General features: G+C 37.6%; 1 protein-coding gene across 1 annotated transcript; it reads right to left on the bottom strand.

Annotated features, from left to right (window-relative positions):
• Positions 1-105: 105 nt before the first annotated feature.
• LOC131164087 (multiple organellar RNA editing factor 1, mitochondrial) lies at positions 106-27,460 on the bottom strand. The gene is made up of 5 exons (XM_058121048.1): positions 26,976-27,460; positions 12,262-12,359; positions 12,115-12,180; positions 11,169-11,944; positions 106-322 (listed from the first exon to the last, which is right to left on the bottom strand). The coding sequence occupies exons 1-5, from the start codon at positions 27,362-27,364 to the stop codon at positions 311-313; spliced, it is 1,341 nt and encodes a 446-aa protein (XP_057977031.1). The 5' UTR covers positions 27,365-27,460; the 3' UTR covers positions 106-310.

Raw genomic sequence — 27,460 nt, 5'->3', positions numbered from 1 at the left:
CCTGTACATTTATTTTTATTATTATTATTATTATCATTATAATAATTAAAGATAAAGATAAAAAATAGCAAGAACAACACTAATCAAAAACAAGAACGCAAAAGATTTGGTTTGGAAATTCCATTTTCAGAAGGTGGAAGAGGTATATAACACAACTATCTAATAGGAGTGATACTAGAATTTTCTTCAGGCAGAACAAAAAGCACAGATCTTCCTTTCTATACTGAGAATACAGGTGAGACCTTTTTTCATTTGATAATGTTCAGATGCACTTTCCTCTCGTTATCTCCTCAACTTGGTCTGCAACTTCTCAGTATCTCCCCTGTAGCAAAGCAATCAGCACAAATATGTCAAATATTGCCTATGCACCAGAAACTGCAGGGAACATGAAAGAGAAAAAAAAAAAAGAAACAACTTGCTACTTAACAAAACTGTTCAATATAGAATAACCACAAAAAGAGTCCAAATATGCCCTACGTTTTTACTACAGGTACCCAAACACAACTTCAGGTAACTGAATTATATTTTTAAATGACATTTTTCTCCTTTTTCAAATAAAAAGAAAAGCTAATAGAAGGGAAATAAGGAAATACAGGAAAATGTGACCTACATCCTCTAAAACAACTTCAGGTAACCGCCTGGAAGCTCCCTTTAAATCCTTCACCCGTGAGAAACTTTAGCATTAAAAATATTACCTCCCATCAAATAGACACAACTCACTGAAGGATTTTTGGAGACATGAGAAGCCTTCTCTAGCAATGAATCCTCATCATAACCCTTCAAAGTCATCCTCCTCTCCATATTTATTGTCCCAATTTTCTTCCCATGTGATCAGAATCCCAATCTCTCCTTCGCCCCAGAACAAGTGCTGCTTATATCAGATGAACCTCCACCATCAAAAAACTTCCATCGCCATTTCTCTTTGCTCATCCCCATGCTCAAAATGAGTATGCAACTCAGAAATTCTACAACTAAGAAGTTTGATCAGAACCAACCAGGCCATAACTGTTGGACACCAGAAACTCTCTTTTGCTTCAGAATCTACCTTCATTTGGGAGCAACCATCAGTGAAAAGGCCAAGATTTGCTCTTGGGCAGGACCATCACCTGACACTCCTCTTGACAGAACTTAGATCCATTCAATCCTGAGGGATCACCTTCTACCCTCAGTGTAATATCCTACTGATCAAAACTTCCCCCTTGCTAAACCTTGTCCACCCGGAAACAACCCCTTCTCCAAATTCAGATCATTTTCAGCCTCCTTAATCTCTAAAATCCTACAATCAACAATCTCGAACCCAACAAGTTTGGATCATAGTTTAAAACCCAGATCAGAGTCACAGGGTGATCACTAGGCTCCATTCCCAGCTGCTACACCCTTGCAGACCCCCAAACAAAAGTGTGAATATAGTCTTGAATGCCTCTACTCTTCTAGGAGGATACTTGACTTTCAATATACATGTTTACCCAAAACAATATAACAAGTATCAACATTTTTAGCAATTTTCTCTTATGGAGTTCCATCATATCCCATGTACTCATGTCCTAAGCACATACACTTAACCATGTCGGTATCCAATGAAGTAGCTGATGCACCATCCACAATTGTTTATGTAGTAGCTGACATGGATTGTTATCAACTTGTTTACCTCATAACCAACACAACTCTTTTGACACTTCCAGAATTCTACTACTCGAGTTGTTGATAGTCCATGCACAATCTTTTCTACATAAAACGGAGAGCAAGTTCTTCAATTCTGGAACATGTCTAAACATTTTGTAATGTCCTGACAATGACACAAAACATTCCGACTTTCACAAATTTTGACGCCAATGACAGCACAAGGATGATAATCCCCCAAAAGGACCCACCATCACAATCCCTTTAGGCATCAAAACCACTCCCTATTTGGAAACTAATGAAAGGAGCAACAAAATCCATAATCCAAGTATCCTAAAAATAATTTTCACCAAACCATAAGAGCTCTTCACCATCTCAACTATCTACACCACACTTGCGGAACTTGATGGTTGGTCTTCCCTCTCTTCCTTTTTCTTGCAAAGAGGGCTATCTCACTTAGAATAACCCGTTTCAATAGCACTTGAAGCAGTCAATGTTGTTGGCCCTTGATTAAGAATTCAGTTTGCCCCTCTGCTTGCCCTTGTCCTTTGGATCTCCCTCTCATATGCACGGCCCTGGCAACAAAGCCCTTCAGTTCATGGCGTCTCCTCCTCACTTTGTTTGACCTGAAAACCTCAAAAGCTTCTTCATAGCTTTGGTAGCAGTATCATAACCAAGTGCTCAAAACAAAGAAAGAACAAGATAACACTTTATCTTCGTTCAATCCTCACCTCCACTTTGAGCAAATCGCCAAGAATCTGATTAATTCGCAACTCCACTCACAAGCATATTAAGAAGAACATATGTAACTTGTTCAAGAGTAGTCTGTTGATATTGCTTACAAACTATTCAATTTCATCCATAGACCCTTGGCAGTTTTCTCCTCCATGAATATGAAAAAATCTGCCAAACAAGATTGGATAGTACAATATTCTAGTTCCATCCGATTGCCTTCATCAGATTTCTCTCTTGTTAGTGCCAGTAAGGCTTCTGAATCGACAAGTTGGTTTCCTTTCCCACCAAGCTGGCTTTCATCCCGCTCATCCTTGCTCCAATCAAGATACAAACTCTAGAAAAAAAAAAAACTAGCACAAGCCCGGTGATCTAATACCAATTGTTGTGAAAAAGCACGCTAGGGTTATGCGCACGCATACAAGAAGTCAAAAGAAAAAACAGAAGAAAATAACACAATGACTTATGCAGTTCATTTGTGTGCCTACATCCATAGAACCTTTATGCAATTTCCACTATCTCGTCAAGGAAAACTGCCTTAGGGTTTCAACTCTTAAGTTACAAGCACACACACACATATATATCCTCCATGTGAAAGCCACAAAATGTCCTCGTACAACATTACAATGACTCTACAGCTTGACTCAAAAAACGTACTGTACTGAAGGGAGTTTTGCTACCCCCCCCCCCCCCCCAAAAAACCCTTGTGCACATGTGTTTTAAGAGGAAAAAGGAGGTTTCATGCGTGGAGGGAAACAAGCCCCCTCACCCCTTATGAAATCTCCCACTAATAACAAACTTCAAGTGAATAACCCTTTTAAATTTGAGCCACAACTCAACATACTTACCAATCCTGGTGGAAAAATCCCTAAACCATGTTGCAACCCAAAATGCTCACACTGGCCAGGGACAACATTATAAATGAAGCGTTTGTGCGTGTGCGTGCTTGTGTGCATGAGTAGTTGCTATATTGTTCACTCAATAGAGAGTTACCCATATGAACACCACAAATGGAGGATCACAAACAAATCATTAAATGCTTAACCATCATTGCAAAAGCCTAAAACCAATTATACCATATATTAGAAGTAAAAATAATAATAATTATCCCTATTCTTTAAAAAATAAGGCAACATTCTTTTAAAAAATTAAGTTTAACAAGTCATATAAAATAACATTGAGTATTTATCTTAAATAGGTTAAGTTTTGACACTAAAAATTTTGCACACAACTTCAATTTGCTTCCAATATTAGCTTTGAAGGATTTTGTTTCCATTGCAAAGTATCAAATAATTCACAATTAAAATTTCAGTGATATATTATTAATAGTTGAAATCTTCACAAATATATAATTGTCATTGTCGATATCTATATCTATTGTATATAGAAGTATAAACAGTAAACAATTTTTGGATAGAAAGATCCCTATATGAAAGTATTAATAGTGTAGATCATTTTGTGAACAAAAATATCCCCACTGTTCAAAATGAAAGATAGTCAAATTTAACCAAAATGATTTAGAATTACATTTGAAGTACTTTTATAGCAAAATAAATATTTTAAGATAATGAAGATTGTATAAGACATATAAAGTATCTAGCAAAAAATAAAGCAACCAAACAAAGAACCAAAAAAGAAAGAAGAGACTGCTATCAAGAGAGAGAGAGAGAAGACAATTACAACTAGTTAAGCCAACCAATCATTCTAAAGATCAAAGAAACAATACCAACTAAAACAAACAGAAGAATCCACACAAGAATGCAAAAAAGACGACCATTCCCAAACCAAATGAATATGCACAGGGCAATCACAAAAGATACAACCATTACTCTCCAAACAGGCCACCCTAAAAATATAAAAAACTGCATACCACCATTTAACCTTCTCCACTGTTGCAGTGCCCCAAACCTTTGAAATAATCAACAAAAAGGCCTCTAAGGAAATAGGGGCACCCAGTAATCACCAAACAATCCAAAAATCTTATTCCATAAACTCCAAGACAAAGAAATCAAGAATATGCGAGCATGAGACTCATTACTAGCATAACACATCACACAAATGTCAAGATACAGGTGATTTAGGACAACATAAAGAAACAGAAGAGAAGGATAAAGAGATAAAATAGAGAAGAAAGAAGAAAAAAAAAAAAAACTAAAACAGAGAGAAGGAAAAAAAGAGGAGAAGAGGAGGAATACAGCAAGAATAGAACATAGGAAGGAGAGAAAAAAGTAGTAGAAAATTGATTTCAATTTACAACTACATTCTAACCATGCAATTCAGTGAATACACATAACAGTGAATTTAAAACCTCACACTAAATTAAAACAAATAATTATTTAAAAAAAACACACACAAAGAACTAATAAAATACCCAAACATATACTCAAATTAACTAGAACTTCTAAAACAAACAAATTTTTTGAACTAAAATTAAAAATTAAAAAAAAAAATCTATTCTCTAAACTAATATCTATAAAGTAAGCCCCTAAATTTTCCATTGGCTGTCCATCAATTCCAGGAGTAAAACTTAACCTCAGTTTCTTAAATAGAGCATTTGGAGGAACTGCATAAGAAAAGGGGTCCTCATGCTGACTTTGCAATCTTAGGATATCCTTCGCACTTTTTTCCTTCTATTTCTCTATAAAAGCTAGCATAAGCAAAAGGGTCTTGAACACCAAATCACCAAGACCTTCACCCCCAACGAAATCCATGGACCTATAAATCACCCTTGACACAAGGTGATCCCTCTTTCCACTTGTGCCCAACCAAATAAATCTACCATAACCGCCTCCAATCTAGCAGCTACCTCTGGAAGAACCTTAAACAAGACAAAAAAAAGGGTAATTGAAGAGAGACGGGTCTTGATCAAACTAATACAATCCCCCAAGTGCAAAGCAAGCCCCTTCCAACCATCAAGACCCTTCAAAATCTCATCAATAATTGGATCCCAAAACTGCAAAGACTAAGGGTGTTATCACTAAACTGGACTCCTGAATCAACCTAAGGGCTAAGACCATGCAAATCCACCAGAGCATTGACGGCAGAATGCACATCCTGGACTCAGATAGCACCTTGAACCCACCTACTCAAACTAATCTTCAACCCTAACACTAACGCAAAATCTGTAAGAAATAGTTTACAAAGTAAGGACCTATCATCAAGAACCGACAAAAGAACAAAAAAAAAAAAAAAAGGTGTCATCAGTAACCTAACAATGCAAAACAAGTAAACAACGTCTCTGAAGGTCCCTAAAAAAGATCTCCATCAACAGCCATATCAATAATCCCACTCAATATCTCCAACTAAAACAAATAGAAAAGGAGATAAAAGTATCACTGTGCCTCACTCTGTAAGAGGCAAACACTAAGACTTAGGTTTACCATTGGTTATTAAAAAAGAAGCAAACGAAGACAACCCTAGTCCAATCTCTCCATCTTAAACCAAACTTTCCTATCTAAATCCCTGTCCAAAAAGCCCCAATACACTCTATCATAAGGTTTCTCAAAATCAAGGTTCAAATTCACCGTCATAAGCTTTCTGAAAATTTAATTTAAACTCAACCTTTCCTGACATCTTCAACCACCTCATTAGCTACAAAAAATGAATCAAATATCTACCTTCCACCAACAAAAGCAGACTGAACTAGCGAGAGTATCATCTAAAAACTCCCTCAACCTAAGAGAAAGTAACTTGGAAATAATCTTATAAACACTAGAGGCCAAACTAATAGGTCTAAACTCATTCACCCAAATAGATGAGTCTATTATAGGAACTAAGGTGATGAAGTTTACTATAGGAACTAAGGTGATGAAAGTGGAATCACACTTCCACAAATTTTTCTTTGGATATTTATTAACAAAAAAAAACACAATTACAAGGCAAGGAGGATGAGATGACCTCCAAAAAGGCAAGAAGAAAAGTGCAAACAATGCAAACAAACTAAGTTAGAGCTTCCCTCCAATCTCTTTGAAGTTGAGACAGAGACAACTCCCAGAAAAGACCAAAAGAAAGAGCCTAGAGAGATGCCAAAGGCATCATTATAACTTGTAATGAACAAGGAGAGCTATACTGACCCTTGAAAGTTCTAGCATTCCTCTCAAGCCAAAGAGTCCACAAGAACTACAAAAATCGAACAGTGCTAAAACCCTCTTTCATTCCTGCTGTTTTCAAGAAGTGAGAGTACCACGGAGCAAATACTTACAGGGGCCCCTAATCTATAACACATCATGTGTGTTAATCCTATTGAGTATCATAGTCCAGATGAAAGCTTGAATCCTAAATGACACCTTTGCCTTCCAAATGTTGTGGCTCCAAGGAAAAATATTGGGGAAGGAATTCTCAAGAGGTGATGGAAGAAGGATTTGGAAGAAAAAGATACAAGAAGAATCACCATCCCAAACCCTCTCATTCCCCATCAAACGGCACAAAATGATCCTTGGAGAGCTCATCAACCTCTCTTTCACTGAGATTCCTAAAAGTGTGGAACTCCAAAGAAAGTAACCCCCTCCCCTGAAAGAAAAGAAAGAGCTGATAAGTGAATTGTCAAGGGAAGAAAATTTAAAAGAACAGGGCACTCCAAAGACTGGTCTCCCACCCAAGCATTTTCAAAACCAAATCTACTACCATTAACTACTGTGAAACAACAGGTGAGAGGAAAGAAAATATAATTAACCGAGGAGATGAACTTCATGGAAACACCCCACCCATTCCGATGAAGTACATATTTACTTCTTATGGCCTTGTGCCAAAGGGAGTTAACTTCTTAGGGGGGGGGAACCCTCCCGCTAATGAGGTGGTTTATTCTCTCCACTACCCAACCAAAACAAGTATGACATCAACCTCTTAAGAATCCTAGCAACACCCCTAAACACTAAAAAAATGGATAAGAAATAAATTGGAAGGTTAGAAGAAGGCACTAATGACTGTGATTCAACCCCTAAGAGATAAGTATGCCCTCTCCACGCCAACAATCTCCTACCGCCCTCTCCACCCCAACAATCTCCTACCACCCTCTCATTCATCAGATCCCAAAACACCAAAGAATTAGGGTTGCCAACAAAAAGTACACTTGAAAACTTTTGGAAGATTTTCAACAAGAAAATGACCTTTTGAAATATCACAACATTGTCCTCAAGGAATAGCATGGTACCGTCCATGAAATAGAGATGAGACACCTCAACCTCCTCCCACCGAAAGAGATCTAATCACTTTTTCACCCTCAAATCCTAGGTGCACTTAAGCATCCTACTCGTCCACCACAAGAGTGAAAAAAATGGTGATAATTGATCCCCTTGTCTAAGCCCCCTAAGTTGTTGAAGCACTCCCTAGGCAGAACATTGACAATGAGCAACAGATTGATAGAACTCAAACAACCTCTAACCCACTTCCTCCACACAGCCCAAAAACATTTCCTAATCATAACTCTATCCACCCTAGCTCACCATTTCAAAAGGTTTCTCAAAATCCAACTTAAAGATAAGCCCCCTTCCTGCCCTTCTACACACATCCTCAATCACGTCATTAGCCACCAACATTGTGTCTATAACTTCACAAAGCTCCTAACTCCATTTTCAGCTATTTGATAAAACCCCCCCCCCCCCCCCCCCCCAAAAAAAAAAAAATAAAAAGTAAAACCAAAATGAAAGAGGAAAAAAGACCATGTAAACATGGCTTTAGCCAAAGGGAAATCCCTCAACCCACTTTTCTCTAATAAGATTATCGAAAGACTTCATTTTAAAAGTAACGCTAGAGCATCCTTGTATATCCTATAGAAATCTAACAACATAAAAAAACTCTCGTGCGAATTTTGGCTGGATGAGAGAAAAAATTTTATTAATATCCAAGCCAAAGTACAAGATATCGACGTAGAACATTAACAATGATCAATAACCAAAAAGATTACAAAAGAGCTGCCCTCCACTCCCTTTGAAGATCGGACAGCAATAATCCCCAAAGGAAATCAAGAGAATGGGCCCAAAAAGAAGCCGAGTGCCACTCTACCCCATAATGAACATGGACAAGATGCCCAAACTTCTCGTGTTCCTCTCGAGCTAAAAAGTCCAAATGATCAGAAAAGCGGCTCTGTTCCATAAAGCGCCCCTCTCTACTTGAACTAAAAACCCCCATACCTCACTAACAAGAGGTCCCTCACATTACGAGGCACCACACATGCATCTCCTCTATATGAAAAAAGAGAGCATTCCAAAGGTACAATGCCACCTTGCAATAAAGAAACAGGTGGGTGTTTGTTTCACCACACATCAAGCACATGTTCAGACTGAGAGAAATGCAGGGTTCTCTTATTTGTAACATGCCATGCATATTAATTCTATCAAACGACATGGTCCAAACGGGAACCTTAGCTTTCCAAATGGATTGACTCTAAGGGAAAGGATTGGGAGAGGGTGCCTTTAGGAGATGTGACAGAAAGGATTTTGAGGAGAACCCTAAGGATTAAGGAATTGCCCTCCGACACTCTCTCATCCATCTTATTGAAAGGAACAGAACAAACCAATACAAAAATAAATATGGCAAGCTCTTCAACCTCTCTTTTGTTTTCCCTTTTTGTGAAGAGGAAAAACAACCAACGCAATTTCAACTCCAAAGAAACCTCTCCCATCCAAAAACAAAAAACTTTGCTCCCTTTACCCACATTGAAACAAGTGAGAGGAAAGTATTAACACACTATCTAGATAACGAACTTCCAAGGGCTTGCATATGAGATAATACCACTTGCTTTAGTCTCCAACCATTTTGACAAAGCCCATATTTACTTCCAATCTCCTTGTGCCATGGGGAGTTTTCCAAAGGGAACCTCCACAACCTTTTACCTAGGGAGATGTTTTCTGATACCATGCTGCGAGTCCTAGTCCCTCTTTGGATCTGGATTTTTCTAGCAATATCCCAGCTAACTAAATGGTCCCTGTTACTCACTCCAAAACCCAACCAAAGGAAATCATGCATCAGCTTCTCCAGCGCCCTAGCCACCTTTAAGGGCACTCTAAAAAGAGAGAGTAGATAGGGGTGTTGGGGAGTGAAGCACTAGTGAGTGTCGTGCAAACCCTGAGAGATAAATAGGCCGACTTCCAACCCTTCAATCTTCTGCCTGCCCACTCAATCACCAGGTCTCAAAAGGCCAAGGAGTTTGGATTGCCCAAAGAGGGAGGCCAAGATAGGAAACCAGCCACTCGAGGGAGACACACGTCATATCCTGCAAAGGTTTTGAAGCTTTCTACCCGTTAGCACTGAAATTAATGCCTACCACCCTACTTTTGGACAGGTTGATCTTTAGCCTTTTGATCATCTTAAAAATCTTAAGCAAGGTAATGGCCTTGTGGAATTTGGCAATGCCGTCCTAGAGAAACAACATAGTATCATCTGCAAGCTGAAGGTGGGATACCTCCGCTTCCTCCCTCTCCCCATGCAAAGGCCACTAATCACCCCCAAATCCTAAGCCCCTTGCCTAAGCCTCATACAAGCTCTCTAAACCACTCTCTAGGTTGACCATTGACAATCACTGACAAATTGGCCCAGCTCAGGCAACCGTTTGATCCATGTTCTCCACACCTCCCCAAACCTCGTCCTACACATTACCTATCCAAGAAGCCCCAGTTAACCATATCACAGGCTTTCTAGAAACCCATCTTGAATAAAATCCCCCTCCTTACATCCTCCACTACCTCGTTAGCCATAAGTGCAGCATCTAGAATCTGTCTATATCTAGGAAATGCCAATTGTGCCATGGCTATAGTAATCCCCAAGACCTCTCGAAGTCTCTTAGCATAGGACCTTGGAGAGAATCTTTTGAAGACTTGTGACAAGACTAATAGGAAGAATGATGATTGAGAAGGACTATCAACTCTAGAAGCACACCTAAAATTTGAAGTATTAATTATAGACAGGTTTCCTTCTAGAATCCAATTAGGAGACCAAACCTAGACGGCAAGACCATACTCAAAGGCCCATAAACCAACAGAACGCATCATGGACCCTTCAAAATAGGAAGAGTGAACAATTGAGTGTCAACTCTAGAAGCACACCTAAAATAAAGTATAATATAGACAGGTTAGTAATTGAACTGGAGAACTTTTTTTGCAAGGGTTTAATTTGCTTGTTATACCAGGACTTTGTTTCTATTGTGCAGCAACAGATCAAATAATTTTTCACCATGAAGCTTTCAATGATTTGTTATTGACATTTGAACTTCAAGAAATATCTAATTATCATCATCTTTTATAGCAATTAACCAAAACATAAATCACATAAACTAAAAATATCCATCAGGTTCAAAATCAAGATGAAAGTATACAGAAGATACATCCTGAAAAAAATGTAGAGTGAGAAAGCCTATTTACATCTTCTAAAACTCTTCCAAAATGTAATAACATTTAGAGGAACAATTCACAAGGCTCCCAAGCTGTACCAAGGTTAAGGACATGATATATGCAGCCTTACCTTCACATTTGGAGAGGCTATTTTCAAGCCTTGAACCTGTGACCTTGTTTTTTGAGAGTAGCACTCTACCATTAGGTCAAGTTTTGCTCAATTATAAAAGATAAATATCGGAAAAAAAATCATTTACCTTAAAACACACTCTAAATAAGAAAGGTTAAATTAATTGACTAGCAAATTGCAAGCAAGAAAAATAAGCAGTTATAAACATTCACACCTTTACACACTATATATCACAATAGAACAAACAAATTATATATATATATATATATATATATATATATATTGAAGACTCCAAAACATGATTTGGTGCACATAAAGTCAAGGGTTCATACAGAAACTAGATAAGTAAAAAATCAACATACTTGGTTTGCCTCTGCATGTCCCATGGGCAAATAGTCTCGTTGCTCTCCTTGCATGCCACTTCTTTGCTCCATTTGTGGGAACCTTTGACTTCCTCCATTGCTTGGGTAAGCCTGCTCATTGTCAGCCCCTGCTCCATGTCCATAAGATGCACCTACTCCTTGCCCATGAGTTCTGCCCATTCCTTGTCCATAATTTGCACCTTGTGGAGGAGCATAATTCTGATTATCTCCTCTGAAGTCCCTTTGTTGAGGAGCATAATCCCTCCTATCTCCCTGTTTATAAATCCCCGCATTGTTGCCACCCTGATATGAAGGCCTTGGCCTATCACCCTGATAATTGTCCCCTACTCCAGGGGCATAACCTCTATTGTTTATTGGACCATAATTTTGCTGTGGTGGAGGGGGATCATAATTTTGCTGTGGTGGACCATAATTTTGCTGTGGTGGAGGGGGAACATAATTTTGCTGTGGTGGACCATAATTTTGCTGTGGTGGTGGGGGAACATAATTTTGCTGTGGTGGACCATAATTTTGCTGGGGTGGACCATAACTTTGTGAGGCCCTGTAGTCTCTTCCATCTCCCTGCACGGAAACCTGATGACCAGATGGAGGATTTCTTGGTTGATTTGGGTCCACCTCTCGCCTCCCTCCACGGAAAGGTTGATCATAATTCCGGCCAAAGTTCTGGTCTCTATTTCTAGAGAATCCTCCCCTAGTCCTCCCATACTGTACAGGAGGAGGTCTGGGAATGATCACTCCATCCACATATTTGTCTCCTAAAATTTATGGAAGAACAGTGTGAATATAAACCAAAAAATATTAACTCACAATGATATTTGAAAATCCAAAATTTTGAATACATCACAATGACTAGTCAGCTTATAAAATGCAATAAAAAAAACCTTTAAATAATAACAAGACATATCTTAAGGGAGGGTAGGACTACCTCCATACTCCTTGTTTACTGGATCAATGTAAGAATCTGGCAATATGAACACAACTCCAGGCAAACCTGATCCGAGAAAATTAGGAAAAGAATCATGATCCATTATCAATATAATCCTCTTTTGTGGTCAATACAACAGTATCAAACCTCTAAACTTCTCCGACTCTTCTTCTGTCATCACAGCCTGGAAGCCATTATAAGTTGTTGTGCTGCAAGCATACATTTTTTTCTTTGCCTCTTCAACACTGAAAAAAAAAAATAACTTATAATCAGCTTGGCTATTTCAATTAATTAAGCTCTAAAATAATGCTATCTTATGTAACAATTAAAACAAGATGCAATAAAAACATAAAAGAGACAAAAAGGATATCCATCAGCAGCCAAATCAAAATTAACAGATTGAAATTTTTTGTACCCATAATCTAAATGACATAATCAATTTAACATTTTAAAAATGGTGCAAAGTAGAAACCAAGAAGTACCACAGGAAGGGATGCTTTTTTTCAACTTAAGACTAGGTATAAAAGGTCCACCTCAATTGCATCACTTATGGCTGTTAGAGATACATAGCATATTAGGTCTCACTTTATGAAAACATTTCTTCCAACAACTCTCAATCTGAAAAGATTTTTTTTTTCTCCAAGAAATGCAACTGTAAATTGTGTATCCAAATTATCCAAACTTTAAATGCAGTATTGCAGTGTATAAGAGCCAACCAACAGGTAATGACAGATTATAGTTTCAGGGCTATCATTTAAAATATTTAAACCCCCCCCCCCCCCAAAAAAACCCCCCTCATTACTCCAAGATATATTCAAAGAATGAAATTATTACCCACATAAAAAAGGTACCATTTGGTTATGTTCAATTCTTGGTGCTAGACTCAACTGCACATGCCATTAGAAAGAAACAAAAGAAAAGGGGGAAAAACAACAGCAACAACATCAATTGAAAGAAGTAACATGAGATTCTAAATTGTCCTTCTTTGGTCCAGCATCCCAACAATATTTAACTAACATTTACCAAAAGAAATGAAATCACAACTCCAATGCAAATCTTAAAATTGTAACAGCTCAACAGTTGACTAATCATAAAAAAAATTAAAAACAAAAAATATAAAGCCCACTCCAAAGAATGTAAAATCAAGCATTTTCACATTGCTACAACGGCATGCTATTAAAATTGTCCATGGGTGAACTCATGCCAAAATCACTAGTTTAATTGTTAAAAATATTAAGCTCAAGATCTTAACATAGTTATTATGGATCCCTCTTCAGCAGTTCATTTGAGCAGCTATATGTAATTCAGCTGCATTTTATCCACATCATTTGAGACCAAAAATAGGAGTACAAGCCAGAGAAACTTCATTTTATAAAAAAAATAAAAGAAAGCAAAATAACCAACATTGTGCTGGGGCTATTTGATAATTTGGGACTGTCATATGCAAGAGGTCACCCAAATGGGGCCCAAGATCAACTCAATTGGTAATCTTACTCTCTCCTCTCTCCCCATTGGATTGATCGACATAGGAGGGAGTTAAATCGCAGAATAATTTCCTGACCGGGTATATGTGTGGGCATGGCTGCAATCAAATGGGTTGTTTGCTAGCTACTCATCATTGAGCAAAGTTCTAGTTTCCTGGTTGTTCCAGGCCGATGCAACAAGGCACCATGAAAGTTGCTTTCCTCACTGAACACACACTTCCAACAGCAATACAAACAGAAAAATACCCAAAGAATACTAGGAAATTGAAGAGGGACAAAAACAGACAAGTCCTTAACAGTTTCCAACAGAAAGAACTCATATCTGAAATTTTTTCGCTAAATTCCGAGGGAAAAAACCTGAAACTACAGCCTTTAGGAGAGGGTTTTATATTGAGTTACAGGAACTCTACAAACCCAGCCCTTTAACCTCCAAATCTCACCTTCAATTTCAACCATCTGATTCACTTACGAAAGACAAGTGCATAATAAACCCTAATAAAAGCTCAAGAGACATATAGATTCCCAAAAAGAATGAATGATTAATTTCTTTTCATTAAAATGAGGCCAAAATGGTAGAAATTTTCACAAATACAAGGGTCTGGTGCAATTTATTCAATCTTTAAGCTCCATATTGTAACGATTTGTTCTTTGGTAACTAAAACCATTTAAAGGGTATTTCTGGACTAAAATAGAAGCGGTGCTCAAAATTCAGCCATATCACCAAATAGGCTTGGATAAGGCAAATTTGAAGTTTGAAACGGCGAAAGGAAAGGGAGAAACTATGAAAATCAGCACTGAACAGCATCCATGTCAAGCCCCTTGCCTGCCACTGGCAACATGCTGGCCTCTCTCTTCTTGCTGCTTGATGCCTTATCCAAGTATTCTTTGGTCAAATTAGGGGGATTGTGGGCCATTGTGATCTGTTGGATACTGCATAGGGTTCTCGATTGATTATTTGCTTTGATGTTCATGTTTCTCCCACTATATGGACCTCGGGTACCTTGAATGAATTTATTTTTTGAGTAAAAAAAGGGTATATTGAGAGAGAATGAGAGAGGGAGAGAGAGAGGATACAATCTAGGCAAGATATAATGTCATCAAAAAAATAAATAAATAAATAAGAATACGAAAAACAAAAACAAAAAAAATTATTAAAAAAAAACTAAAATTAACTGAAGAAACCCCTCTTTAAGCCCTTCCAATCGTAATTCACTAAGCACTCCAAATTTGCTAGTTCCCTCTAACCCTTCTTCATGTTAGATTTACCACCATCAAGCCAAACTTCGTTTCCTCCACAATCAGACAAGCGTAAACCCAATTTTCCCAACAAAATCTGAGCATGAAGATCCTTCACGAAAGTCTTTTCAACTGGGATCAGCCATATTTCATCACTACTCATTTGTTTTCTAACAGAACCATCATCTTCAAAAATACTAAACCCCTCCGATCCATCTGTTGGAGGTGGCAGCACATGAGTTAAATACCCACGACAATCAGAAGAAGAGTCAAAATAGAGCCATGCTGATCCCCAATCTTGCCCAAAAGCAAAGCCCCATCACACTCAAAATCACTAAATGCCATTTATCTATTAAAAAAAGAATACTAACGCCTACATTATCATTGTCCGAGACATCCCTCTACTTTTTTTTTCCTTGCAGATGCTAACTCTCTCACTAGCAACACCCTTCAAAACAATTGGCTCTTCCAACTATACTTACACTACGTTGAATGCATTTTGTTTTTTTAAGGTTAATTTGCAATATGAAAAGCATGTTTCGGGTGTGTGATTATTGAGGCATGATTGTTATTGCAAGGATGCATTTTGTGCTCAAGCTATATGCTCAATGTGTGAATCTCGTGTGCATAAGCACATGCATGCGCATTATTCATGTATGGCCCACTTAATAGGAGATCATCAACAACAACAATTTTGATTCCCAATCAAATGAGGATAAGTAGGCAGCTTGGATTGTCATCCCATGTCCAAATCGACAGCTAAAATATTTCTGTGCATTTCTTAACATAATCTTACTATTATTTAAAGTATGGTGATTATTTATTCATCTTTTATTTATTTGAGAAAAGTATGGTGATTATTTATTCATCTTTTATTTGTTTGAGTTTCAATTAAATGTTGATCAGACGATGAATGTTGATTAGAATCATGTGGTTTGTGATAGAGGTAGCTAATATTTAATAATTTACTCGAAATATTAGACATAACAAGATCAATAGGGTATATTGAGGTGCTTAGAAATAATGGATCTCCCCCAGAAAAAATTAACCTTCTCAATTTATAACTTAATTATCAAACCTTAACTTCCTTTAGTATGCCCATGCCAAGTTTGGAGTCCAAATTCCTAAAAATAATAAAACAACGGCTCCTTTATATTTAATTGGATTCCTACCACTCCATGTCAGGGGTGGTGGTCACTGTATTGGGTTATCTAAGCTCCTATATTAAAAATTGAATAAACTAGGTGAAGGCTCATTTTACGATTCCTGCCACTTGATTTATTTAATATTTTAATTTGGCAAGAATGCCTTCTCTAAACATGAATAAACTTGGAAAGGAAACCCAAAACCATTTTAGCCCAAAATCCATAATTTCAAAAAAAAAAATCTTTTATTAAACTAGGAATTTTAATATTTCAAGAAAAATATTTTTAGTGGACCAAAGGGTAATGTTTGAAACATTAAGAATTGGACTTCAAACATGGCAAGTTGGTTATATTAAATCTTCTTCACGCACATTCACTACACTTTCATGTGCATAATTTGTTTGCATTACATATGCATTGCGTGTTGAAGAATGCCAACTAGAAACTTGCTTCAATGTCCTTGTGTGCATGCATGGTCCTCCTAAGACACATTGCAATAGTATCAACCCCAAATCTTAGTACTAACAAATGGTTGGTATATCACAAGGGCGCACAAAGTACTATTGGACCAACATGGCCCTTTAGGGTCACATATTGCTAGGTATATCGAGTGTTGCAGCTAAATGAGGATCTTTCAACTAATCCATCACCCTTGTATTAGTAAACCCTTTTGTTGTGTAAAAACCTCCAATCATGCACAGCGGAATATATATATCAAACATACAATGCAGCAATCTAAATGGTGAGTACAGAATAATTCCACAACCACAGCAAGTAAATAAAGCAATAACAATAACAATGACACCAGGAATTACGTGATTCAGCAATTCGTACATCCACGGGAGTAAACGGCAAGAATTCACTCATTCATGGGAGTAAATGGCAAGAATTCACTATCTCCTAGCCCAAATTACATGAACAATACATGAACTCTCTCAATCATACTCTCAACCACATTTGGCACCCCTTGGCACTTTAGGCACATAAGGTACACTATATAAAACGTATTCAACGTATATATAAGCCTCCTCGGAAGTTTTCCCTCGAGACCCAACCAAAATAACAATCATATATTCAAAATTCAAAATTTGTGCAGGATGTTCTGAGCCAAACCGTCAACAGTTTCAGACAAAATAGAAATACTACACCTATTGCACTACTACATTCTGATTTCCTTCATGTTTTCCCTTGGAATGTGAGTCACAATTCACAACAAACTCCACCTTAGGAGAAACCAAAAACATGAATCTGTTGCTCTACCTTGAACTTGGGACGTTAGGCAAACACCAAGCCCAAGCAATGCCGCTTGAACTTGCCGATGGTAGCTTCATCTTGTCCATGCGAATCAGCAAACCAAGACCCTTCTTGGCCGTATCCAACACATTCATGTCAAAACCTTTCAACAAAACTCCCAATTGATCAGCCTCAATCAAAGCTTTCCCAGCCAATAACATGTCATTCACACACAACAGATACTTCACTCCGCTGCATCCTATCACCCTCCTCCACACTGGAAACCTCACCAACTCACACACCTGGTTCTTATGCAATATCTCCATTTCCTCCACCATAACACTTATCCTTCTATTTTTTCCTTTGTCATGCATTGCAACTTGAAAAATAGTACGAACCTTGCTGTTGGTAGTAATGAATACATGAAACACCAGAACGTCAAATTTATACCTGAGTGGTGGTCTGATAGTGCACATAGGCCCACCATGATCCTGCTGGTCTCCCGAGCTAAAACTCCCTGCAATATGAACAATGTCATCTCTACCCTGAGTCTATAGCTCCACCTACATCACATGTCCATTCAAACCGTGATACTGTTGACCCGAGATAGAACTCCCTGCATTTCTGCCCTAAGTATCTAACTCCACCTGAATTACATGATTGCTGCTGCCGCAGTTTTACATTTGTTTCTCTTCCTTTACCTAAGTACACTGCCCCATGACTTTATCACCAAAAGTCAAGTCCTCGATCACCCCTTTGTATGCCACAGGATCACCCAACTTACACCCACCTTTCTTACACCCCAAAAAGATGTATAGTCCGGACATAACACCAAGCCTAGATCTTCTATCACTAGAATAGTGCACCAGTGGACATCCACTGACAACCGAGTAGTCTACCACAAAACCTGCCCACAATTCACCTGCAACTTTCCCATCTAGCGATACTTTTGGCGATCGGTCACACGAGAAATGTGTCATATTCACTAACTTCACCTAGAAGTACCCTGTAAGCCCTACATATAACCAACCCTGTTCACAAAACTTCTTGAACAAAATCAGCGTAGTCAACCACAATGTCTTACCTAAGGAACTCTCTCCCGGTTTGGTTCTCCACCTCAACCACAAGTTAAACTTAGGAAACACATGAGGCTTGTGCCACATGAGATAAACCACGACCTTTCGTGCTATACCCACGAAAAACATGTCTGCCTCGTGATGCTATCATCACCGGTCCCGAAACATCTGAATACATGTAATCACCCATATGCCATAACTACAAATGCCACAGAGCATCTAACTCAGATTCTACAGCTGTAGCTCCACCTACAACCATAACACCCTGCAGTGCATAGATATTTCGCACTGCCTTTTCTCCTTTCATCACTATCGAGTCGCCTTCACACACTTTCATTTTCCCACTTTCAGACTTATAACTATACCCGTTATAGTCTAAAATACCCAATGAAATGACATTCTTCCTTAGACCCGGTACATGCCTTACATCATATATGGTTCTTAAAACACCATCATACATTTTGATTTTGACATTTCTAATACTAAGTATTTTGCATGAAATATCATTTCTCATCAAAATACAACCACCATTAACTAACCTGTAGGTGTTGAACCATTTTCTATTTGTTGTCATGCCATAAGAGCATCTAGTATCTAGGATCCAAGAATCATCCGTGAGACACTCCAAACCCGATAAAACACATAGCATATCCCCCCATCACTGCATTCAGAATCTTCTTTCACTACACTTGCAGATTTTGACGGACCCTTAGACATATATCGACTTTTCAATTTTCGCCAACTGATGCCGAAGAATCCTCATCCATGACATGATACAACACGTCATTAGCCAAACAAAGTCGGGTGCTTGATACTGTCATTGCCCCCAACTCATCCCAAGTCACTTCATCCATACCTTCCGGATGAATTTTGTATAAGACCTTCACCATGCCTTGCTGCCAAAAGATCATTCACCCTTCTCTGCCACAAACCGAAATTCTCGGTTCCATCAAACTTGACAACATCAAATTTTGCAGACGAAGATGCAAAGGTCATTACAACAATGCTCTAATACCAATTGTTGTGTAAAAACCCCCAATCATGCATAGCAAAATATACATATTTGTACAACGGATCAAACATACAATGCAGCAATCTAAATGGTGAATACAGAATAATTCTACAACCATAGCAAGTAAATAAAGCAATAACAATAACAATGACACCAGGAATTACGTGGTTCGGCAATGCCTACATCCACGGGAGCAAACAGCAAGAATTCACTATCTCCTTATCCAAATTAAATGAACAATACATGAACTCTCTCAATAATACTCTCAACCACACTTGGCACCCCTTTGGCTTCCTTGGCACCCCTTGACACTTAGGCACACAAGGCACACTACATATAATGTATTCTATGTATATATAAGCCTCCTCGGAAGTTTCCCCCCGAGACCCAACCAAATTAACGTCCAAATATTCAAAATTCAAAATTTGTGTAGGTTGTTTCGAGCCAAACCATCGACGGCTTCAGACAAAATAGAAATACTAACCCTGCTGCACTGCTGCATTTTGATTTTCTTCATGCTTTCCCTTAGAATGTGAGCCACGATTCACAACGCCTTTAATTTATTTATTTTTTTATTTTTTTTTATTAGTAAAGAGAAATTTACATCAATAAGGCATCAAGGGGATGCCATCTTGTGGTACAAAACATTAACCACTTCGTAGAGTGTCGCAAACATCAAGGATTACATTAAGATCATAAACAAATTGCCCACTAAGAAGGGATCTTGTGCAAGCTAGTAACAAGGCTAATGGCTAAGATCCCTCACTCTCATGAAACCATTAGGGCCAAGGGCTTTCTATCTACACATCTCCATCATTTTTTTATCAGCTCCATCTTTCAAAGGCCTCTCTCTATCCATTAAACAGAGCTTACCTTGATGGGAATCCTATTTAGACCCTCCAACATTGGCCTGGTAGGGCAATCTCTGATCCCCTCCAAACTGAGTATATTTCCTATTCCTACTCCCTGGATCTCATTCCAATTCCTTAATGACATTTCTTTTCATAAACAAAGAATTGTACAAAAAGAAGAAAGAAGGAATACAATCAAGAAAACAGAAAGGAAAATCAAAAAAAAAACCCATGGAAAACAAGATATCCTCTCATTACAATAAGCAACTAAATAAAAAGTAAATACACAAAGCAAATACAAGACAAATCAAAAAAGTAACAACAGCCAATCCAGCTGCATATCTTCCAAAGAAACATGCCAAAAGAATCCTTTTGCCAAACACCAAAGAGACGTCAAAAAACACACTCTGCTCCAAAGCAAAGTAGTGGAAGTCAAACACCTTTAATGATCCTGCCATTTCTTCCCAACCAAATGCACCAAATAATACCCAACACAATACATCACCACAAAACTTTCTCTTACCAAAGCCTTCAAACATAGTAATATAAAAATGTTCCAAAGAAGTTTGGCATACCCAATTTTCTCTAAATATCCCAAATAATATATTCCAAAGTCCCGAAGAAAAAGGGCAATGTAAAAACAAGTGAGAGCATGTTTTCCTTTCATGAAGCAGAGAACATAATTATCAGGATATAGGGCCTTGATGGGTCTTTGCTTCTAAGGTAAATCATTAGTATTGATTTTCTAAAGAATGAACAACAAGGAAAAGGCCTTTATCTTTGAAGGAACTTTACCCTTACAGATTACAAATAAACACCACAGGGGTTGACATTAGAGTTATGGACCAAATGAGAGAAAAATGATTGCACAAGAAATCCCAAGAAGAATCAAGATTTCAAACGCGTTAATTGCTCACCACCTAGATGCAAAAAGAATCCAGCATAATAGTCTTCGCAACCTCATTAGTTCTCTCATAAAGATTCCTCCCAAAATGAAAATCTCAAGAAAGGTGGTCGAGGCTGCCATCTTGCAACTAAGAAGGGCTGCAATAGGAGCTCATGAAGATGAGATAGACAAAACAAATGGGGGAAACCAATAGCCAAAGACACATCCATTATGCACTTTATAACAAACATGAGAAAATAAAGACCAAAAGGTTTAAGACACAAATCTCCGAGGACTAGAGATTAATTCCTGCAAAAGCATTCCACCCGTTTCTTGTGAAAGGAAAAATTTGTTGCTAACAAGCTTGTGCCAAAGAGAATAAGGTTGAAAATGCCAATGCCACTTCCCCCACCAAGGAGATGTTTTTAGACACCAAATTACCTAGACCCAAGCATCCATCCCGTTTAGAACTACTCACAATGTTCTACCCTCCTAAATGAACTCTCATTCACCATCGCCCAACCACAAGGAATCCCTCACCAACTCCTCTAATCTTCGGGAAACTATCTTAGGAATTCTAGGAAGGGATAAATAATACAAGGGGATAGAAGAAAGACATGCATAGCAACCCCCTAAAGTGAAAAGTGCTCCTTTCCACCCATCCAACCCCTAGCAATTCTCTCAAATACCAGGTCCCAACACAAATAATATTACCCCCTAAAGGAACTCCTAAATAAAAATAATAGGCCAGATCAAAACACCTCAACTCGCTAACCTAGAAAAAGGGCTCAAGTCCATGCTAAATCCCACCAAACGCTCTAACGTGTCTCGGAGAATGGATTTCATTTCTTTGATTTGGATTTGGTTGAACAAAATTTAATACAATTTCCCACCAAAACACTCTTAACACGTCTAGGAGCATGGATTTCATGCCTTTAATTTGGATTTGGGTGGATTTGGACAAAATTTAATATAATTTTGTATTACATTTTATCCAAATGCACACAAATCCAAATCCAAAACCTCCCCTAAACATAGGTTAGAGAAATTAATTTTTAACCCCAACACCTTCTCAAAAACCTATAGAACAATAAACACATTAGAAAGGGAAATTGTCATATCCTCACTACCCACCTTAATCCCTACCACCAGACCTCTTTCAACCCCTCTATCAATCGATCTTTTTAAAGCATCAGCTGCTATAGTGAAAAGGCAGGAGGGTAGGGGGCCACCCTACCTCTCACCCCTAGAAGCTCAAACCCAAGACTTAACTTCCTTGTTAACTAAGGCAAAAAAGACCACAGAGGAGAGAAACCCAAAAACCCATTGCCACCATCTTCCTCCAACCTTTTATGTCTGTAACTCTATTCAAGAAACCCCTACTAACCCAATCATAAGCTTTCTCAAAGTCCAATTTCAAAACCAAAACCCTTCTTTTTCTTTTAATTGCATCCTCAATCACCTCATTAGCCAATAGCCACCAATGCAACATCTAGGATTTGTCTTTCACCCATAAAAGCAATATGACTATGGAGATGGTGTCCACCAAGATAGTTGATAATATCTTGAATAGGACTTTAGTTAAAATCTTATGAACACTTGTAACCAAGCTAATTGGTCTAAAGTCATTAACTCAAATAGTAATTTTAGGGGCCAAGGTAATAAATGTAGAGTTGAAATTTCCAAAAACCATCCCGCTATCAAAAAACTTAAAGACTCTAAAAGATCAAGCTTCAAAAAAGCACAAAAATCGTTTTAAAAAAAAAAAAGCCATTGTATAACATCTTTTTCTAGGGCCATCTATTTCAAATCCAATGCCTCTAATCTCCTCCTCATAAGGCCTCTTAAGCTAGCCATTCCACTCCATCCCTCAAGATAGGGCACCAGTGCAAACCATCAATTATTGCTCTTCCTACATCCTCAAAAAATGAGTTCCTATACAAGCCTATAAAAGTCTACAATTAGGTTGCAACACAATCCAAATTCCTAGTCACCAAACTCTATCATCCTCAAATTCTTTAATTAAATTCCTTTTCCTCCTATCACTCGCCACCCTATGAAACAATCTCTTGTTACAATCCCCATCCTTGACCTACTTCATCCTAGATTTCTGCCTCCGACTTATATCTTTACTTAGAATAAGTTCAAGCACATTAGTCAATAAAATTCTACAAAAATATTCTTCTAAGAGGATGCCCACCCCTCTCGCTAGACCGTCTAATATAACAAGCCCCTACAAAATGCCTTTTTTTCTTTTTCCTAGACCGAATATCTTAAAGAACTTCCACGTTCCAGGTTTTAATTTTACTTCTCAAAATCTTATCTCTCCTAATTCTGCTCATAAGTTTAATAAGAAACTAGGTTCTTAAGTTCTTTCTGCACCTTTTATTCCGCTCATAAGTTTTAAGCTCACTAACAATTTCACCTCAACCTCTATTGGGCTTACTCATTTCAAACCCAAGTCCTCCAAGAGTTTATTTGGATCTAGATTCTCTCTTCCTACCTCTAGACCAATGCTAGAAGGGCTGCCTCCAAATGAACACTCCGTGTGGCATAAAGTGTCTGAAAAAATAACGAATTGAATAGGAAGGGAAGAAATATCTTTTTTCCAAATTTGTATGAATTCAGACTGACCATAGAAATAGTTGCGTTCTCCTCAACACCCCCCCCCCCAATTTACCGAACGAATGTCAACAAAGTCCACCATGTCCGATTAAGGCTCAAGGGTAAGGGACAACGACCCCTTATCTATCAATCCTTCCGTCTGGTTTAAATTGTGTTTAGTATCATTTCTACCCCCTTTACACAATTTTCAAGAACAATTGAACTCACTCTTCCTCACTTCCTCATACAACTGTACACTTTGTTTATGGTCATCGCGTTGCCCCAACTCTTCCACCCCCTCTCCTTTGAAGCTTTCCTTTGTAAGTTTGCTTTAATTGTTCAAAATCATCATCACATGTGTTCACTCATTGTGACTATGCTTGAAGGGTTTGGAATAAGTTATTTCGTATTTTAGGAGAATGTTGGGTGAGTTTCAAAATAGAGGAGGATTTTTTGGTAGTGTCTTTTGCTGGCTTTGCCAGAAGAAGGAAAAGGCAATGCTTTGAAAATATGCATTGTTTGCAGTCTTTTGGGGGTTGTGGATGGAGCATAATGCGCGCATTTTTCTAGGGAAGAAGTCGTCTCAATTGCTAGCTTGGGAAAAGATACATTATTTGGCTTCTCTTTGTTGTGTGGGACAAGGGAATTTTAAGGGGATGAGCTTTTCTGATATTCAGCACAACTAGCGTTATGTGTTGGAGTGTTTGTTTGTGCTGGGTTTTCTCTCTTGTTTTGTAGTCCTCAAGTGGTTTCTTTTTGTTTTTTACCTAGATTTTTCAAACTTTGTTAAGGAGATGTCTTATTTTCCTAGCTATATATTCTTACTAAATTAACAAAATTCTTCTTTTATTATCAAAAAAATGTATAGATATATGAGCAACAAGCAAAGTAGTAAAATAAATATGCAATAATCTAAGCATAGCACCGATCGAAGACAAGTTAGGGTAGGGGAAGCTTAAATGATTTGAGCATTTGAAACACAGACCTAGAAGCACACTTGCGAGGAGGTGTGAGTTAGTTATTGTCTCTAACATGAAAAAAAAGGCATGGTACGCCTAAAATAACTTTGAATGAGGTAGTAAGGAAAGATTTAATAACTCTTAATCTAGTTGAGCAAAATGCTCTGAATCGGGTGAATTGGCGAAAAAAGATTCATGTAACCAACCCAACCTAATGGGACTTGAGGGTTGTTGCTGTTGTTGCTCACCAACCTTATCTTGGTCGCACAAAGGCAATGACACTACACAAAAACAATTATTAATTTTGCACACGGCATTATGTTCATATATTTTCCCATATGCGTGCACACTTATATGCATATACAAGCATAGAGTTATGAAGAACTTATGTAGGAGCGAGCATGTGTGCATCTTGCAGCCACAAGCAAGCACACATTGCACGTGGGCATGTCGCAGCGACGTACAAGTACCATGGTCTTAAATTTCCATGAAATTGTCAAAATTTCCATCAAAATTTCCAGTTTCCGTCACCTTCAAAATCGAAATTCCAGTCAATTTCTGTCTTACATAATCTCCGTCAAAATCTCAACGAATCATCCAAAATTTATCAAAATCTCAAAATTTCAGGGAAACTTGTCAAAATTTTAACCATAGAATGAAATATTCTTGAAATTCAAATGAGAGATTTAGGAGTGAAGTGAAATTTTTCTCTTAATTTATATTTTTTTATCAAAATAAAAGATTATTACAAGGGCTTTTGAAATTATATGAACAAATAAACTTACAACAATATTTTATTTAACTGTTCATGTCTAAATTATCATTATCTGTATAATAAATAATATTTAAATTTATATAAACTTACAACAACATTTTATTTAACCATTCATATCTAAATTATCATTATTTGTATAAAAAATAATATTTAAATGATTAACAAATTTCATTTGTATTAATTGAATATGTTTAATGCACATTATCTTACAAATATGTTTGATACACATTATATTACAACTTTTCGACCTCATACACAACATAGATGTATTTAACTTGTAATATATTAGTCCTACAACTTACATCAATATGTCTATTAACCATTTCTAAGGTTTCATACAAGGATTCCATGCTTCACTATTGATTTTTGTTATTTTTTAAACCGAAATTGAAATTTACATCAAAATGGAAATTTCTATATTTTTGAAGCTTTGAAATTTGAGTCAAAAACGAAATTTAAGACCTTGGCGAGCACAAGCTACATGGCACACAAGGGTACATATGCCACATGCTCCGTGCATGAAAGTGACATACGAATGGGTTGGATAGTGCATGTAACATGTTGACACGGCAAATCTTAAAAATTCAAGACATGACATAGCAAGGACACAAAGATTTAAACAACATATCTTTTATATATGATTGTGTTAATAACACTTTTTTTAATTGAAACATGATCCTTAAATCATACTATTCAAGGTAAAATTTTAACTGACTGAATTTGAATTTAATGTTGATAAATATGGTCCCTCTAATTTTTTAAGTATTCATTGCTTGATGCAATGTTTTTTTTTAAATAATGTGGTCAATGCAAGCTACAAGTTCGCTTAATTTAGGCAATAAACCTTTAAGATGAAAAAGAAAATGAAATCTCCGAAATTTGATATATTAAAACACACCCTTAAAGTTTTCATTTTTTCCTCATACAATACAAAGACCGGTTGTGTCATGTAAGTGCCGCATACTTCCTTTGGTTTGGCAGAATAGTTGTTCATTAGAATAAGATGGAATATAGTTTAAATTTTGGAAATCAAGGGAACAATTATTCCTTATATATTCCTAATTATTTCTTTCAACATGTAATAAGAAAGGAATAGATATCTCTATGATGAAATTTGGGAATAGTTGTTCCTTACCTATTCCTTATTATAGACTAATAAAGTTGTTTCACATTTTTATTTATTTTATAATAACAACATAATTTTTTTGTATAACTAATTGTAAATAACCTATTAAACTCATTTATTTTATAGAATAAGCATTCCGTAGAAGCCTTAATCTTTTTGAAGTGTCCTCATGTCCAGGTAAATTATATATATATATATATATATAATAAGCCCGAAGCTGCGTCGGACTCATGTCAAATAAGAGTGCTGGTGTCCAATGCATTTGGGGCACCTCCAAAACTTCCCCGTTGTCAAAGAATCAGTGCTCTAAAAACACATCCATAAACATTTTTATGTGGACCGACAAACAGCAGATAGAGAATATTTTCCAAACGGTTGTTCTTCCTTTACCAAACAGAGCCTTAGCGCTTAAAACAATTTTTTCGTTTTTATTTTCTAGGGTTAAGAAATAAAAGAGGAGAGAGACGAGGGGACCTGATGTTCAGGCCTTTGGCCAGGGTTTGAACATAAAACTCGACCATCTCTTCCGCGGTGGGCTTGGGGTCTTTGGGGAAGTCAATAGTGATCAGCCAGTGGTTATAATCGCAGCCTTCGAAAAGGATCGTGTCAGGCGATATCTCGGTCTCGTTGTTGAACGTGGTTGAAGACGACAGCGAAACAGATGTTGACTTGAACGGACGAGATTGAACTTGTCGAGCTGCGCACTGCGGGGGGGGCAACAACGATGATGAAGAAATGAAAGCCCGGAGAAGAGAGGAAGATGAGCGTGGAGGCGTGGATAATGAAGAGAGAGTTCTGTGGTGGTTGAGGAGAGAGGATAAGCTGGTTAGGGATCGACGGATACGCAAAGAGTATAGAGCCATAGCTGGCAGTGCAGCCGGGGTAGAAAGAAGAAGAAGAGAGTAGGGTTTTGGGTTTAGAGTGAAGCTTCGAGAATTCTTCTCCTGTGTTTTTCTGGT

This window comes from Malania oleifera, chromosome 9 (assembly GCF_029873635.1).
Source record: "Malania oleifera isolate guangnan ecotype guangnan chromosome 9, ASM2987363v1, whole genome shotgun sequence".
Classification (NCBI taxonomy): Eukaryota; Viridiplantae; Streptophyta; class Magnoliopsida; order Santalales; family Ximeniaceae; genus Malania; species Malania oleifera.
This window is presented reverse-complemented; position numbering and strand designations above follow the sequence as displayed.

Excerpts from the sequence above, each read along its gene's own strand:
- LOC131164087 (XM_058121048.1), bottom strand. The coding sequence starts at position 27,364 with ATGGCTCTATACTCTTTGCGTATCCGTCGATCCCTAACCAGCTTATCC. Across the intron at positions 12,360-26,975 it reads GCCAAAGGCCTGAACATCAG|TGTTGAAGAGGCAAAGAAAA; the intron begins GTCCCCTCGTCT and ends TTTTTTTTTCAG. Across the intron at positions 11,945-12,114 it reads AGTAAACAAGGAGTATGGAG|GAGACAAATATGTGGATGGA; the intron begins GTAGTCCTACCC and ends CATAAATTTTAG.